The sequence below is a fragment of the Schistocerca nitens genome, chromosome 3 (assembly GCF_023898315.1).
Source record: "Schistocerca nitens isolate TAMUIC-IGC-003100 chromosome 3, iqSchNite1.1, whole genome shotgun sequence".
NCBI lineage: Eukaryota > Metazoa > Arthropoda > Insecta > Orthoptera > Acrididae > Schistocerca > Schistocerca nitens.
Window position 1 is genome coordinate 637,945,595 of NC_064616.1, and position 14,353 is coordinate 637,959,947.

Below are 14,353 nucleotides of genomic sequence, written 5' to 3' on the forward strand. Positions count from 1 at the left end.
CACACACACACACACACACACACACAATTTAATGGAGAGAAAAAACATTCATTTAAGTCCACTATACTCTACATACTAATCAGACAGTGGGAAGATGCCACTTCATTCAGAGTCATAGTCATAGTGGAGCTATCAGTGTCTCTGCTCAAAGTGACAGATATTATCAAGTCAAGGATGCATTGTTTAACACACCTTCATTGTTCCATGCTTCCTGTATCACTCCTTTCACATGATCCACTACCTTCTGTCAGTTTTCTGGTGTCACTTTTTCAACAACCTTCTTCAAAAGCTGTTTCACTTCAGTCAACGAAAGGTTTTTATTTTCTGCAGCAATTTGATGTCTAACCTGTGCCCAAATCAGTTCTACTGCATAGAAGTGGCAACGGTAGGGAGGCAAACTGAGCACTTTGTGTCCATGTTTGTTTTGCTGTTTCATCCACAATGTAATCAGGGTTCTTTGACTTGTGATGCAACACAAGTTATAATAATTCTGCTGCTGTCAAGGTACTGTCAAATCGTATCATACGCTTCTCTAACCAGCAAACAATCTCTTTTTTCTTCGTTTGTGGATGCCTTGTCTTATATAACCGAACGATATGGAGTGTTATCCATGACAATTATGGAGTTTTTCATTAAGTTTTGAAGCACAGTCTCTTCAAACCATTCTGTGAAAGTATTGTGGCTCTTCTCTTTGTGGTAGCCTGAGGTCTTGTTTGAAGTGAAGACCAGTAAAAAACCAGAAATGAAACCTTTTGAATTTTTGGCATGTGCTAAAATTACTCTTTTTACTCTGCTGACTGGAGCTACCATACTACTGCTGATGGTATTGTTTGTCCAGCTTTTTTTTTCAAACAGAGTCCTGCATTCACCCATGTTTCATCAAACCAAAAAATATCATCAATTTTGTCCATACTAATTCTATATGAACGTGCCATCACCATGCTGCAATATCTTGGCATTCCATTGACAACTTGTGGTCAGAAATGGATTCACAGTGGAATCCTAACTTTTTTACTACTAGTTTACAAGTCTTATTTACTATCCTGAAATAGGTCCACTGCTACAAAGGTAGCATGTGGCTTTTTGGGTGTTGACTGCTCCTTTCTCAAATATTATGCATATATCTGATGACAAATTGCACCTTTGTGAAAAGAGTTGAGATTCGTGACCCTATTTTCAAGGCGCCTCCAATTTTGGTGTGTCCAATTTTGATGACTAGCCTGAGCCTTCTTTCGTGAATTTCTCCTTGCAGCTTCTTATCACTGATCATTTGCTGATTTGCAGAGCAGCTGCAGTTCACTCCACCACTTTATCCAAAGGAAAAAAAAGAGGTCCTTCTCTCTCTCTCTCTCTCTCTCTCTCTCTCTCTCTCTCTCTCTCAGAGCACTGCCTTGTGGAAAACACGAATTCAGATGACTGGCTGCATTTAATCACGACCACGTCCGACACTCTTTCAAAGTTTTCTAGGTGTGGGCAGTCTTGATCTACCCCTCTTTTGACTAGTTTCATCACTCATTGTAAGGTACACAAAGCTGGAAGACACACAAATCTCTCACTACAACAGCTTGCTGAGGACTGGCTGGCATTATGCTTTAGGCAGCGAAGCTCAAGTGACAACACAGTGGAGGCTGAGAATGCCAGTGGTGGCAAAAGAGGTGCAACCTGCTACCTGTCAAGTGGCAACTACTTTAAATCAGACTATTGTGACCAAGAAAACTTCAACAACAATATTAAACAACTGAAAATCTGGGATACATTAATATTGGTAATTTGCAATTTTTTTAAATGTCAACCCCTTGCTGTCCTACCTACAGCTTAAAGAGACTAACGATAGTAAGATATGTGTGCAGAAGTTTGGTTGAAATTGCTCCAGCCCTTTCAGAGCCAAGTTGACACAAACATAAACCACAATCATACCTTCATACATATACATATTTTATGCAAGATTCTATTAGCCATATCAAACAGAAAATGTGTGTGGGAATTACTGAAGTTTTGAGTGAGATGAAGATATAGGGTTCATCTTTGGCACACTAACACATACAATGTCACAATGTATGTAATGCAAAAGAAGGTTTCCAACCTATTCTGTACATGTTTAAGTTGACATTTTCTTTACCCAAGCGAGAACAAATACATCAGATAGAAAATCACTTAAAAATTAAACTAACTGATGCTTCTTGTGCAAATCAGAAGAATTGTCTGATTCACTTATTGTTTGTCTGCTGCACAGAAACTTGGGAATGGTTTGTTATATTTTGAATTATTATGAATTTCTGAAAGCTTATAACTGTCGCAAATGATTATATATAAAGATGATGTGACTTACCAAATGAAAGTGCTGGCAGGTCAACAGACACACAAACAAACACAAACATACACACAAAATTCAAGCTTTCGCAACAAACTGTTGTCTCATCAGGAAAGAGGGAAGGAGAGGGAAAGACGAAAGGATGTGGGTTTTAAGGGAGAGGGTAAGGAGTCATTCCAATCCCGGGAGCGGAAAGACTTACCTTAGGGGGAAAAAAGGACGGGTATACACTCGCACACACACACATATCCATCCACACATATACAGACACAAGCAGACATATTTAGAGACAAAGCGTATTAGTGTTATTCATGTTTAATGTTGTTAGCATGCATGGTTGGGTACGAAGGGGCACAAACAGAGACAGATGTTGAGTGATCACTATGAGACAAATGGAGATGCTGGGTACCTGTGTGAGAGCATTGTCATGTGCTGACAGGGTTTTGAAGAGGCCCCAATTTAGCCGAATGTTCAAATTATAGAGTATCCAAATTTGTGGGGAATTTGGATGTGATAGTGGCCCAAATGTGAGGACAGGCATCATCAAGTACTGGTTGATCACATCTGACCATCAAAACGAAGATAACCATATTGTGAACCAGGTACATCGTAGCCCCTTAGCCCCTTCAACATCTGTGCATGCCATCTGAGAATACGCAATGGACTTCATGCAACATTCTATGCCATCCCGCACCAAAGGCCAAAGACTAACAGCAGCTGGTCTGGGGAATTACTGTCCCAGGCACAGTATACCATTAAAACTGGGTACACCTGGAATAGTGCCACGTCCAAGAATTGTGGACTGCTGATGAATGGTGTCACACTGTGTTCAGCAATAAGCTAGGGTTCTGCACTACTGTGGGTGAACATTGTTGGGGAGTATGGTGGTGACAGCAGGAGAGGTTCTTTCCTTCCCATGCTTTGGACAACATAGCTATGTTACTCCACGCATTATAGTGTGGGGACCATCAGGTATTACTTTAGGTCACATCTGTTAGTGATCTAGAGAACTCTGACAGCACAGTGGTATGACATGAACAACTTGTGCCCTCATGTGTTACCTCTTATGTGACAGTATTGTGGCACCAGGTTTCAGAGGACAATGCTTTTCCACACAGGGCACACACATCTAAAAACTGTATGCATGATGTTGAGGTACTCAGTGGCCAGCAAAGTCCCCAGATCTGCCCCGGATAGAATGTGTGGGACGAGCTTGGATGTCAACTATATTCAAGTGCCAATATTCAGGATATCCAGGACCTGTTACAACAGTTGTCAGCCTATTTGCTTCGGGAGAAGCATTTTATGATACCCTCCTCAAACAAATAAGTGGATGCGTCCAGGCCAGATGGGTGTAACATCTCACTGATGAGTGGGCTCATTCTGCCATTTTTCTTTTTATAAATTCTACTCAATCTTGCAATTTAACAGTAGTGGGAAACTAGTGTTGCAACATGGTAATGAAGTCACTACATCCCCTAGACGATTATCTAGTGTTGATTCCCCAAGTGCCCATGTTAATACAAATTACAAAATAATAAATGACTGTTCTTTAGCAATTCCCAAGCACTGCATATGGTGAAAGCAATGGCCCAATCACATGTTGTTTGACATACCCAGTCACTTCTCTGCTGGTAGATGGCCTTCACTTCAAGATAACCTGTTTCATTCTACTGTCAAACAATCCACGATTTAGTTACAAATCTGGTTAAGTATTCAATACAGATGTACTAAACAAGATCTGTTCAGAAAGTAACCGAACACTGCGAATTACATGCCAACGAAGATAGTTGTAAGTGGTTGGTAGCATTGCCATGCACATTATCTCCTTTGTAACCACATGTTTTCTGAGTATTGATATCTCATTTAATTTTTGTGATTCTGTACAAAATGAGTTTAAGTGTTAGTGGTGATTTTTGTAATTTTCTATTTTCTGGAGAAATGATGTAACATAAAATTTTGCATGAAACTGGGGAAAACTTTTACATAAACATTTAAACTTTTGAAACAGTCTTTCGGAGATGGTGTTCTCGCTTGTATGCAATGTTACACGTGGTTTTCATGATTTAAAAGAGGTCACCTGTCTTGACTCAATGTTGATGTGATACTCATTTATTTCTTTTGCCTCTATGTGAAACAGTGAAATGCGTGTGCTATCAAGGCATGTCTAAATGGTTACATGAAACAAAATCTGCAAAAAGAGATGAGAGTTGGGGTGAGACAACTCAAGGTTGTTGCACGTGATGACGCGTCCATACACTCAGCTCTGTCAATACGTCAGTTCTGTGCCAAAAATCAGACTGTCCTCCTGTAGCCTCCTTGCTCACCAGACCTGGTTCCTTGAGATTTCTTCTTATTTCCGAAATTAAAATCAGTGCCAAAATAATGCTGTTTTCAGAGTACCGAAGACATAAAAGCAAATTCATCATTGACCTTAAAGGCCATCTCAAATGAAGGTATCCAGGGCTGCTTTGCGAAATGGAAACATCACTGGGAAAAAGTGTATGAATAGGGAGGGTAGTATTTTGAAGGGGAGAAGGACCAATAATCTGCACAATTAATAATGAAGTTTAAAAAATTAAGTTTGGTTATCTTCTGAACAGACCTCGTATTTATTGATCTTCACTACGATAGTAAAATGAAAGTGGTTTCAAAAATAAGAAATGCAGCATCCATATGTTTTCATAAATTCATGAATTGCGGGATATCATATGATCCTTGATGGTGCCTATAACCTCCAGGGGGAGGATTCCTAGGTGGTGGATATGGATGCTAGGAGGGAAGTCAAGAATCTCCCATGCACAAACAAGAAAAACGGAGAGACGATGAACATCTTCACTGTAGTGAAAGCAGCTCACCTAGTTGAAAGTGACTGCAAAATCTAAACCATGGTCCTCCGGATTAGGGGTTGTCATTCCATCGCATGAACCTTGGTAGTGGTAAACAAATGACAAGGAAGCATGGAATTTACGAGACACAAAATATGGTGAATGTGGGAAAAATGTGTACAATTGTTAGCATAAAATGGCTACAGTTTTATACAAAGCTGGGAATGCATCTGACTGCTCAAGCAAATCAATATCCTTCAGAAGGACATTCACTGGGATTACACAGGCACCATGGAAATTGACTACCTGACTATCCTTTACGCAAGCATTCATTCAGGTTTATGTGTGAGCAAGACTGTGATCACTAACATATTAACTGTTTATAACTGTGATCCCTAGAATTTTGTTATTAATGACAGATACGAAAGAATGCATAGCAACTTTTGTGGATTGTCATGTGCCTATGGAAGAAACTCTTCCATTAGTTAAGGAAGAGTTCTGTCCAGAACTGGAACTGATAGTAGGTGCCATTCTGAATAACATCTGCAAACTCTACATTGGCAATATGAATACCATGACTGGAAGACCGCACTCAATAGCTGAAAGAAGCCATTGACGTGAGTGGAATAATGACCATGCCATCAGATTTATCAGCTTTGCAATCAAAAGAGATATTTAACGGCAGCGATAACTTCAAACATAAGAAAATACACAAAGGGATAAAAGTGTCACTGGCTGGTACGGCAGAATCAAACAACCGAGCTGCAATTGACACTGAAGCAAAGAACTGCTTTTAAATACAAAGAAAATTCACACAATTCATTCAAACAATGATATGAGACATCATCACTCAGCAAAATGTGTTCTAGTTACAACACATTAGCTGTGAAACTATATACGCTCTGTCAGCTTTAATGTCCTTATAATCCTTGGCCATAATTCAACACTGGAAACTATAATATCAACAGGACACCATGAAACTGTTGAAAAACATCATAACAGAGCTATCTCCACATTTAATGGTAGGAAATAATCATTCCAACACACAAGCCCCTTTGGTTATCTCCCATACACTGGAAATAAAGGTGAAGAGTGACACACATTATTAATTTCTAACTACTGCCAGCTCATTATGCACAGTTGTGGTATAATTTGCACCATCCTTACATACACTTGGCAGTGACTAAGAGGTTTGGTAGTTGTCTTCTGAAAAGAAGTTCATTCTGCACGTCTCACATCCAACTGCGACTGAATTAACACGTCATTCGCTAGGGTTTTTTGTGCAATCCTCTTCAACATTCTGAGACTTTCTTTTTTTTTGCATTTGTTTGTTGTTTATCGTTGTGTTTGGTCATTGCAGACGTCACATGACATCCATTCAAGTTGGTTTGTTGATCCTTCCACTCAGTTTTTTTTTTATTACAGAGGCCAACCGGTTCTCTGACCGAACACGCTGAGCTACCATGCCGGCGGACCTAAACTGCTGTGGACTGGTTTTTGCTCTCTATTAGTATGAAAGTGACCAGGTTTTGTCACAGATCTTCCATGCTGCACTGATATTGCACAGTAAATCTCAACATGAATAATGCACCAGCGTAATTTTAAACACTTTCTTTAACTGCACAATTTAAATTTGCCCTAGCTACATGGAACAAGAGCCTTCCACACTGCTTCATGTGAGCCTGACCAAATGCACAAATGAATAAACAATTTCCACTGCATAGCGGACCAGCACCTGTATATGGGGTCGCTGACTGACGTCTGCTTACAGCATATCGAATCAATGTATATTATTACACTGCAGGAACCAAATATGCACAGTGTTTCTTTATTGAGACTACAACTTCCTGAAACATCTAAACAGAATATTGCACCTTTGCCAGTACTACTTCAAATTAAAATATTTTCCAGTCAGGAATCCTTGATATACTCCAGATTCAGCTCCACTCTGTCTCACATTGGCAATTGGTCATCAGTTACTTCTATCATATAAATTTGACGCCCGCAGAGTAACATCAAATTTATGTCCTCAAAATACACAAGGATCTCCAATGATCTGCTGATGCAAAGTGCTCCTGTATGAACACAGCTACTAATAGCAAGCGACTGCCATGCAAATCTGAAGTACTTATCAGGATGCAAAATCACAAGGACCATGTGCACTGCCCAAACAAAACTGGATGCAACATGTTCCAAATAGTGTATGGCACCACTGGGGGCAGGCAACCTGCCAGAGACTAGTACACATTACTTTAAGTAACTGATTGTTCTGGAAAATTGGAGTTCTCATTAATTAAGAAAAACTGTACATATTTGGTTACTGACAACAACAACCATAAAATAAAGCACTCATTGTCTGTCATACAACACACTGATACTATTTATTATTTCAGATATATTAAGTACTAAATCCAGAGCCATTATATTGTCGAGGTGCTTCGGCACATCACAAAAACAAGGACCCACAAGGACAACAGACAACAGAAAATCTAAGGCAGAGGTTACATACATATAAGAAGGGGTGGTGGAAAGTGAAATTTGTGGTTTCATTTATAACAATGAACTTAACTTTAAAATTACAGATTTCACATTAAAACTTTTGTTTCAAAACTGAAAATACATTCCTACACTATTCATTGCATGACTAAGGATGAAATTCTTAAAAACACATTACAAATTACCATGCTGAAGAGACTGCTGCAAAGGTGGCGATTCACTTCTTTCACTTGGACTGGGTGGTGTTGTTGGCCGTTCAACGTAACCTGGCTGTTCCACATAGTTGGAAGCATCACCATACGGTGCAAAGCCACCTGGATATGCTGGGTTTTGGTATGGGTATTCAGGCTGCGGAGGATACTGCTCATAATCCTGGTAACTCGGATGATAAGCATCTGGATACCTCCGTGCTGTGAAAAAAAAAGGTTAGAACAAAAATGACTAGATTATATTACAATTGTTACATCATAAGAACTAATAAATGTCTTCACGTCGTCGTCGTCATCATCTACATGGCACACCGAGTGGAAAGGAAGGGGGTGCAACAGAATGAAGTGTCCGTTAGACCATCAGTGAGGCAGGACCTTCCACTGCTGCTGCTGCTGCTGCTGCTGCAGACAAAGGCAAGTACACCATTTGTTTGCAAATTATGTTTACAAGCTCCAAACAGAAGAAACTTATTTTCAGTTTCTGTGAGGATACTCTTTTACCTTTTTTAATTTCTTGTGTGTTTGTGGGCTTACTAGGCACAGGTTAGCATTCTAATAACTATGTAGTGTACACTTTTGTCATCTTTGGTATGGATAGGGTTCATGATTGCTGTGTTCAGATGCAAGCTGAGTTAGTGACCCTTCGTGGACAGCTCCAGGCAGTGTTGGCCTTGGTCACAAAGCTTGAGGCTATTGCCAGTGGGCATCACTGTGGGAGGGGGGGGGGGGGGGCTGGGTGTGAGGATCTGTGGGATGTACAGCATGTCCCAAATGTCCCTAATCGGTCCAGTAATTTGACCGCAATGGGTACTGCCCACACTGAAGTTTATAACTTGGGGTCGAGTGGGAGGTTGCTCCAAGGTGTGGTAGGCAGTGAAAGATTTTTGCAGGAGGCCAATCGGAGGGCCTTCCCAGGTCGTCTGATGAGCAGGTTTTGGGTGCTATCTGTGGCTGATGAAGTCCATGAGCCAGATGCAGTCACTTGCCCTGTTCCAGAGGAAGTAATGCAGCCTGCAAGATCTGGGCATTCACAGAGGGTAGGATAACTGGTAGTTGGGAGCTCCAAACTTAAGACATGTAATGGAGACCATTAAGGGTATAGCTGCCATGGAGTAGAAGGAATCCAGTGGGCATGCTGTGTGGATACCGGGAGGAGTCATTCCAGATGTGGAAAGGCTGCTTCTGGATGTCACGAAGACACAGGGTTTAGTCAACTGCTGGTGGTGGTTCATCTCAGAACTAATTATGTGTGTTGCTTTGGATGGGAAGAGATTCTCTCTGGTTTCGTGCAGCTAGCTGAGATGGTAAAGACTATTAGTCTTGCTCGAGATATGAAGGCGTAGATCATCATCTGTAGCACTGTCGACAGAACAACATTTGTAGCCTCAATGACAGAACTGACTGTGGTCCTTTGGTACAGAGCCGAGTACAGGGTCCAAATCAGAGGCTCATATGGTTCTGTGACAGTGTAGGATGCAGATTCCTCAACTTGCGCCATAGGGTAGTGGGTCTCCAGGTTCTGCTTAATAGGTTAGGTGCACACTATACAAAGGAATTGGCTACAAGGGTAGCAGGGGCTGTGCGGAGGGAGCTAGACGATTTTTTAGGTTACAGGATTTTGGGAAACTACAGAAAGGCTGTCAGTCTAAAAGGGGTGCAGGACAAACACAGGAAGGTAGACTTAGCAAAAATCAGTATTGCAGTTGCAAAGTGTCATAGCTGTGCTCGAAAACAACCAGAGCTTCAAGTGCTAACAGAAAGCACTGAAGCTCAAATCGTTATAGGTACAGAAAGCCGGCTAAAGCCAAAAATAAGTTCAGCTGTAATTTTCATGAAGGGCCTGTGTTCATAAAGGACAGATTAAATACAGTTGGTGCTGGAGTGTTTACTGCTGTCAAAAGTAGTTATCATGTTGTAAAACTGAAGTAGATAGTTCCTGTGAGTTAGTGTGGGTAGAGGTTATAGTTGACAACCAGAGTAAATTAATAATTAATTCCTTTTATCAACCTGCCCCCCCCCCCCAACTCAAATTACTTAATTGCTGAACTGTTCAAACAAAACTTGAATCCCATTTTAAATAGGTACCACAAACATAAAATTATATTTAGTGGTAACTTCAATCTACCCCCAATATGTTGGCAAAAATAGATGTTTAAAGCTGTTGATGGCCATAAAACATCATCCGAAACTGTTCTGAATGCGTTCTCAGAAAATTGGAACAGTTAATTCAGGAGTCCACTTGAAGTGTAAACGATTGTGAAAACATAATTGACCTGTTTGCAACAAATAATCCTGAGCAAATAGGGAGCATCATGACGGATATGGGGGATTAGGTGCTTGTAGCAAGACTAAATACTGTAACATCAAAACCCATAAAAAATAAATGCAAAATACATCTATTTAAAAAAAGCAGATAAAAAATTCACTTGACACCTTCCTAAGAGTGTCTCTCCACTCCTTGCAATCTGACATTGTAATTGTAGACCAGACATAGTTTAACTTCAAAGAAATAGTATTGATGGCAATTGAGAGATATAAACCAAATAAACTAATCAGAGATGGTACTAATCTCCCAAGTTACACAAAACATGGTCACAATGTTGTTGCAGAAGTATTGAAAAAAATTATGCCAAATTTCAAAGAATGCAAAAATCTCAAGATTGGTACAGTTTTACAGAAGCTCAAAATTTAGGATGAACTTCAACGCGAGGTGCCTTTAACAGTTTCTACAATGAAACACTGTCACGACTCTGGCAGAATGTCGAAAGATATTCTGGTTATATGTAAAGTACACCAGCAAAAAGACACAATCAATACCTTCACTCTCCAATAACAATGGTGACATTATGAATGGCAGTACCACTAAAGCGGAGTCACTAAATACAGTTTTCGAAAATCCTTTCACCAAAGACGATGAAGTAAATATTCCAGAATTTGAATCAAGAAAAACTGCCAATATGAGAAACTTAGAAGTAGATATCCTTGGTGTAGTGAAGCAGCTTAAATAACTTAATGAAGGCAAGGCCTTTGGTCCAGATGTTCCAGTCACATTCCATATTTTTAGATTTCCAGAAAGCTTTTGACGCCATTCCTAACCAGCGACTTCTAATCAAATTGCGTGCCTATGGAGTATAATCTCAGTTGTGCAACTGGATTCACAATTTCCTGTCAGAAAAGTCACAGTTAATAGTAATTGGCAGAAAGTCATAGAGTAAAACAGCGATAATATCTGGAGTTCCCCAAGGAATAAATGATTTAGGAGACAATCTGAAAAGCCCTCCATATTGTTTGCAGATAATACTGTCAATTACTACTTTATAAACTCCATCAGAGGGTCAAAACAAATTGCAAAATGATTTAGACATGATATATGTATGGTGTGAAGAATGGCAATTGACTCTGAATAGTGGAAAGTGTGAAGCAACCCACATAATTACAAAAAGGAATCCGCTAAATTTCAGTCAGAGGATGAAAAACACAAATTCATGGCTGTAAATCCAACTAAATACTTAGATATTACAATTACCAATAACTTAAATTGGAATGATCACAGAGATAATGTTGTGGGGAAAGCAAACCAAAGACTGCATATTATTGGCAAACACTTAGAAAATGCAACTGGTCTACCAAAGAGACTGTTTACACTACATTTGTCCGCCCTCTTCTGGAGTATTGTTTTGCAGTGTGGAATCAGCCTCAGACAGAATTGATGGAGGGCATAGAAAAGTTCAAAGAAGGGCAGCTCACTTTGTATTATCGTTCAATAGGGGAGAGAGTGCAACAGGTGTGATATGTAAATTGGTGTGACAATCATTAAAACAAAGATGTCTTTCATTGGGGCAGAATATTCTCAATGAATTTCAATCACCAACTTTCTCCTCAGAGTGTGAAAATACTTCGTAATGCCCCCTACATAGTAAGGAAACATCTTACAGAAAGATTTTAGTGTTCGTTTTTCCTATGTACTGTTCGAGAGTGGAGTGGTAGAGAAGTAGTTTGAAGGTGGTTTGATGAACCCTCTGCCAGACTTTAATTGTGAGCTGCAGAGTAATCATGTACATGAAGATGAAGGGACTATATGTAGCACTGCTGCCATCTCACGCACTTGGTCACATTATTGCATCCAACACTCACTAAACAAAAACAAATGAGTGTTATATTCCAAATGCTATACTGATACAATACATTGGCTGAGGCTGATGTAATTACAGAGATATTGATTCAACAGTACACTGTAACAGAACATAATCTCATTGCATTTAAACCATCTAACAAAATTATGTCACATATGACAGTGATGCATTTAAATGAAATAATGATTTATATTTATGGAACCACTTTACTAGGAAATATACAACTGACTTTCCCAGCATCACAGACTGAAGTAATAGTGTCACTACATTGTGATGACAAGTCACAACAGATGCCAAAACATACTAATGCTTATTCGGTGATGTGCCTCATAAACAAATACAATCTGAGAGAAACAGTATCATGTGTGCTCTAACACAGGCTTAGAGGTCTGTGCGATTTATCAGACACACACACACACACACACACACACACGCCTAAGTGAGCTGTCATATACATCTTCAAATTGCACTAACAGCAGAGGTTGCCGATGAAAGCTTAAAGCACTTTAAATGACAACACCATTGCTGGATTCCACATAATACAGCAACAACACTCACTCCAAAAAGCAGCTATCCCCACAATATTAGTTAATGTGCATACAAGGGTGGCTTTTTATGTTTTTACAAACACAATGAAAGAAAATTTTTTTGTGGTACAAACCACTTTATTGTTAAAGTCTTCACCTTTAAATTTTATGCACTTTAAGGATTTGAACAAATTCTAGTAAACAAATTTACTACTCTGATGTCTCTACCTTAAAAATATAGTTTTTAATGATTCTGCAGATTCTGATAAACGTCCATGCAGTTTTTGTTTTGATGTATGGGAAGAGAAATAAGATGTTGGGTGATGAATCAGTGAATACAAGCAATGAGACTTCATTCCATGTTTTTTCCCATCAAATAATCAACTGTTTGACATGGAGAGGAATTATGTGAAATTTTCACTTGTTTCTCCCAATTTCATCAATCAATTGTGGCAAACAAAGTGTACACTATTCTGCATTAACTGTTCTTCAATCCTCTAAGGCAGCATCTCTAAAACTGTCCCACAGAACCCTGAGAAGCTGTGGATATCACACTTTAAGGTTCAGAGACACTTACGTGCCTTTTTTTTCATAATATTCGAGAAAGTGACTTAAAATTTTTTGATGTTAACATCTACCTCTCACTTATAATTACGGATTTGAACAGTCAGCACAAATGCGACGATGGCAGAGAGTAAGGCAGCACTTATTGGAGACCAGATGGCAACCTCGGAGATGGAAAAAATCACAACGAGGGAAAGACTGCACAGGGCTCGACTGTAGTGGGCTGTGCAAAACGCAAGTGTCATCCACACTCACAGCAGTCTCTATCACTTTATCGTCAATAATCAGAAAGGTGAACCATATTATGCTTTGTAACTTCAGTCTATATATTTGAAGAAGAATATCTGCAGGTTTGTTTGTTACAGAAAAATACAGTTTTACTTCTAACCTGATAAAATTTTGCACACTTTACAAGAGGAGGAGGAAGAGGAGGAGGAGATGATGATGATGATGATCACTGTCTACATAATACTTTGAATCCCCAGCCCCTCCCCTCCATCTTTCCACCTTTTTAAGAAAATTATATAAAAGGTACGGTCTGTTTGCATTAATATTTTTTGAGGTTTATATTCTGCTGTTAATAATACTTTCAATGTAAGTAACCATTTAAACTTTATTCAGGCTAAAAATAAAACTTATTTTTGTCTTAAAACCATTTTTGACATTTTGTTGCAGGAGGGAAGGATGGAGACGTGGCTTTAAAAAACCAGTAACACATTCTACTACAGAACTTTACCCATCTGCTTCAGACTCAACAATCAGCTCTTTTCCTAAAGACTATTATGGTAATAATGAGAATGATTTCAATAAAATCATCTGAAAGAAGTAAGGTCAACTGATTCTTCTACAAGTATACCCAGAGCTGTTACTGAAAAACTTAGGAAGTATGATGAAAGTTACATATTTTTAGGATTCATTAAAAATAATGATAGTTTCAGAGGGAGCATTAGGCAACAGTTGAGTTGAACGGGGGAAGGAATACAGTACAAGAAGAATGGGTAACTTTAAGAGATGAAACAGTGAAGACAGCAGAGGATCAAATAGGTAAAAAGACAAGACCTAGTAGAAACCCTGGGATAACACAGGAGATATTTAATTTAACTGATGAAAGGTAAACATATAAAAATGCAGCAAATGAAGTGAGTGAAAGGGAATACAAATGCCTAAAAAATGAGACTGACAAGAGGTGCAAACTGGCTAAGCAGGGATGGCTAGAGGGCAAGTGTAAGGATTTAGAAGCACATTTCGCTAAGGGGAAGATAGATACTGCCTACAGGAAAATTAA

General features: G+C 39.2%; 1 protein-coding gene across 8 annotated transcripts in view; it reads right to left on the reverse strand.

Moving 5' to 3' along the window:
* The window catches only part of LOC126248590 (catenin delta-2), a 546,087-nt gene that overhangs the window by 83,832 nt on the left and 447,902 nt on the right, over positions 1-14,353 (reverse strand). For all 8 annotated transcript variants that reach the window (XM_049949704.1, XM_049949706.1, XM_049949705.1 and 5 more), the window contains one exon: positions 7,821-8,045. In XM_049949704.1, the coding sequence (XP_049805661.1) occupies positions 7,821-8,045 (225 nt within the window). The remainder of the gene's footprint in view (positions 1-7,820; positions 8,046-14,353) is intronic.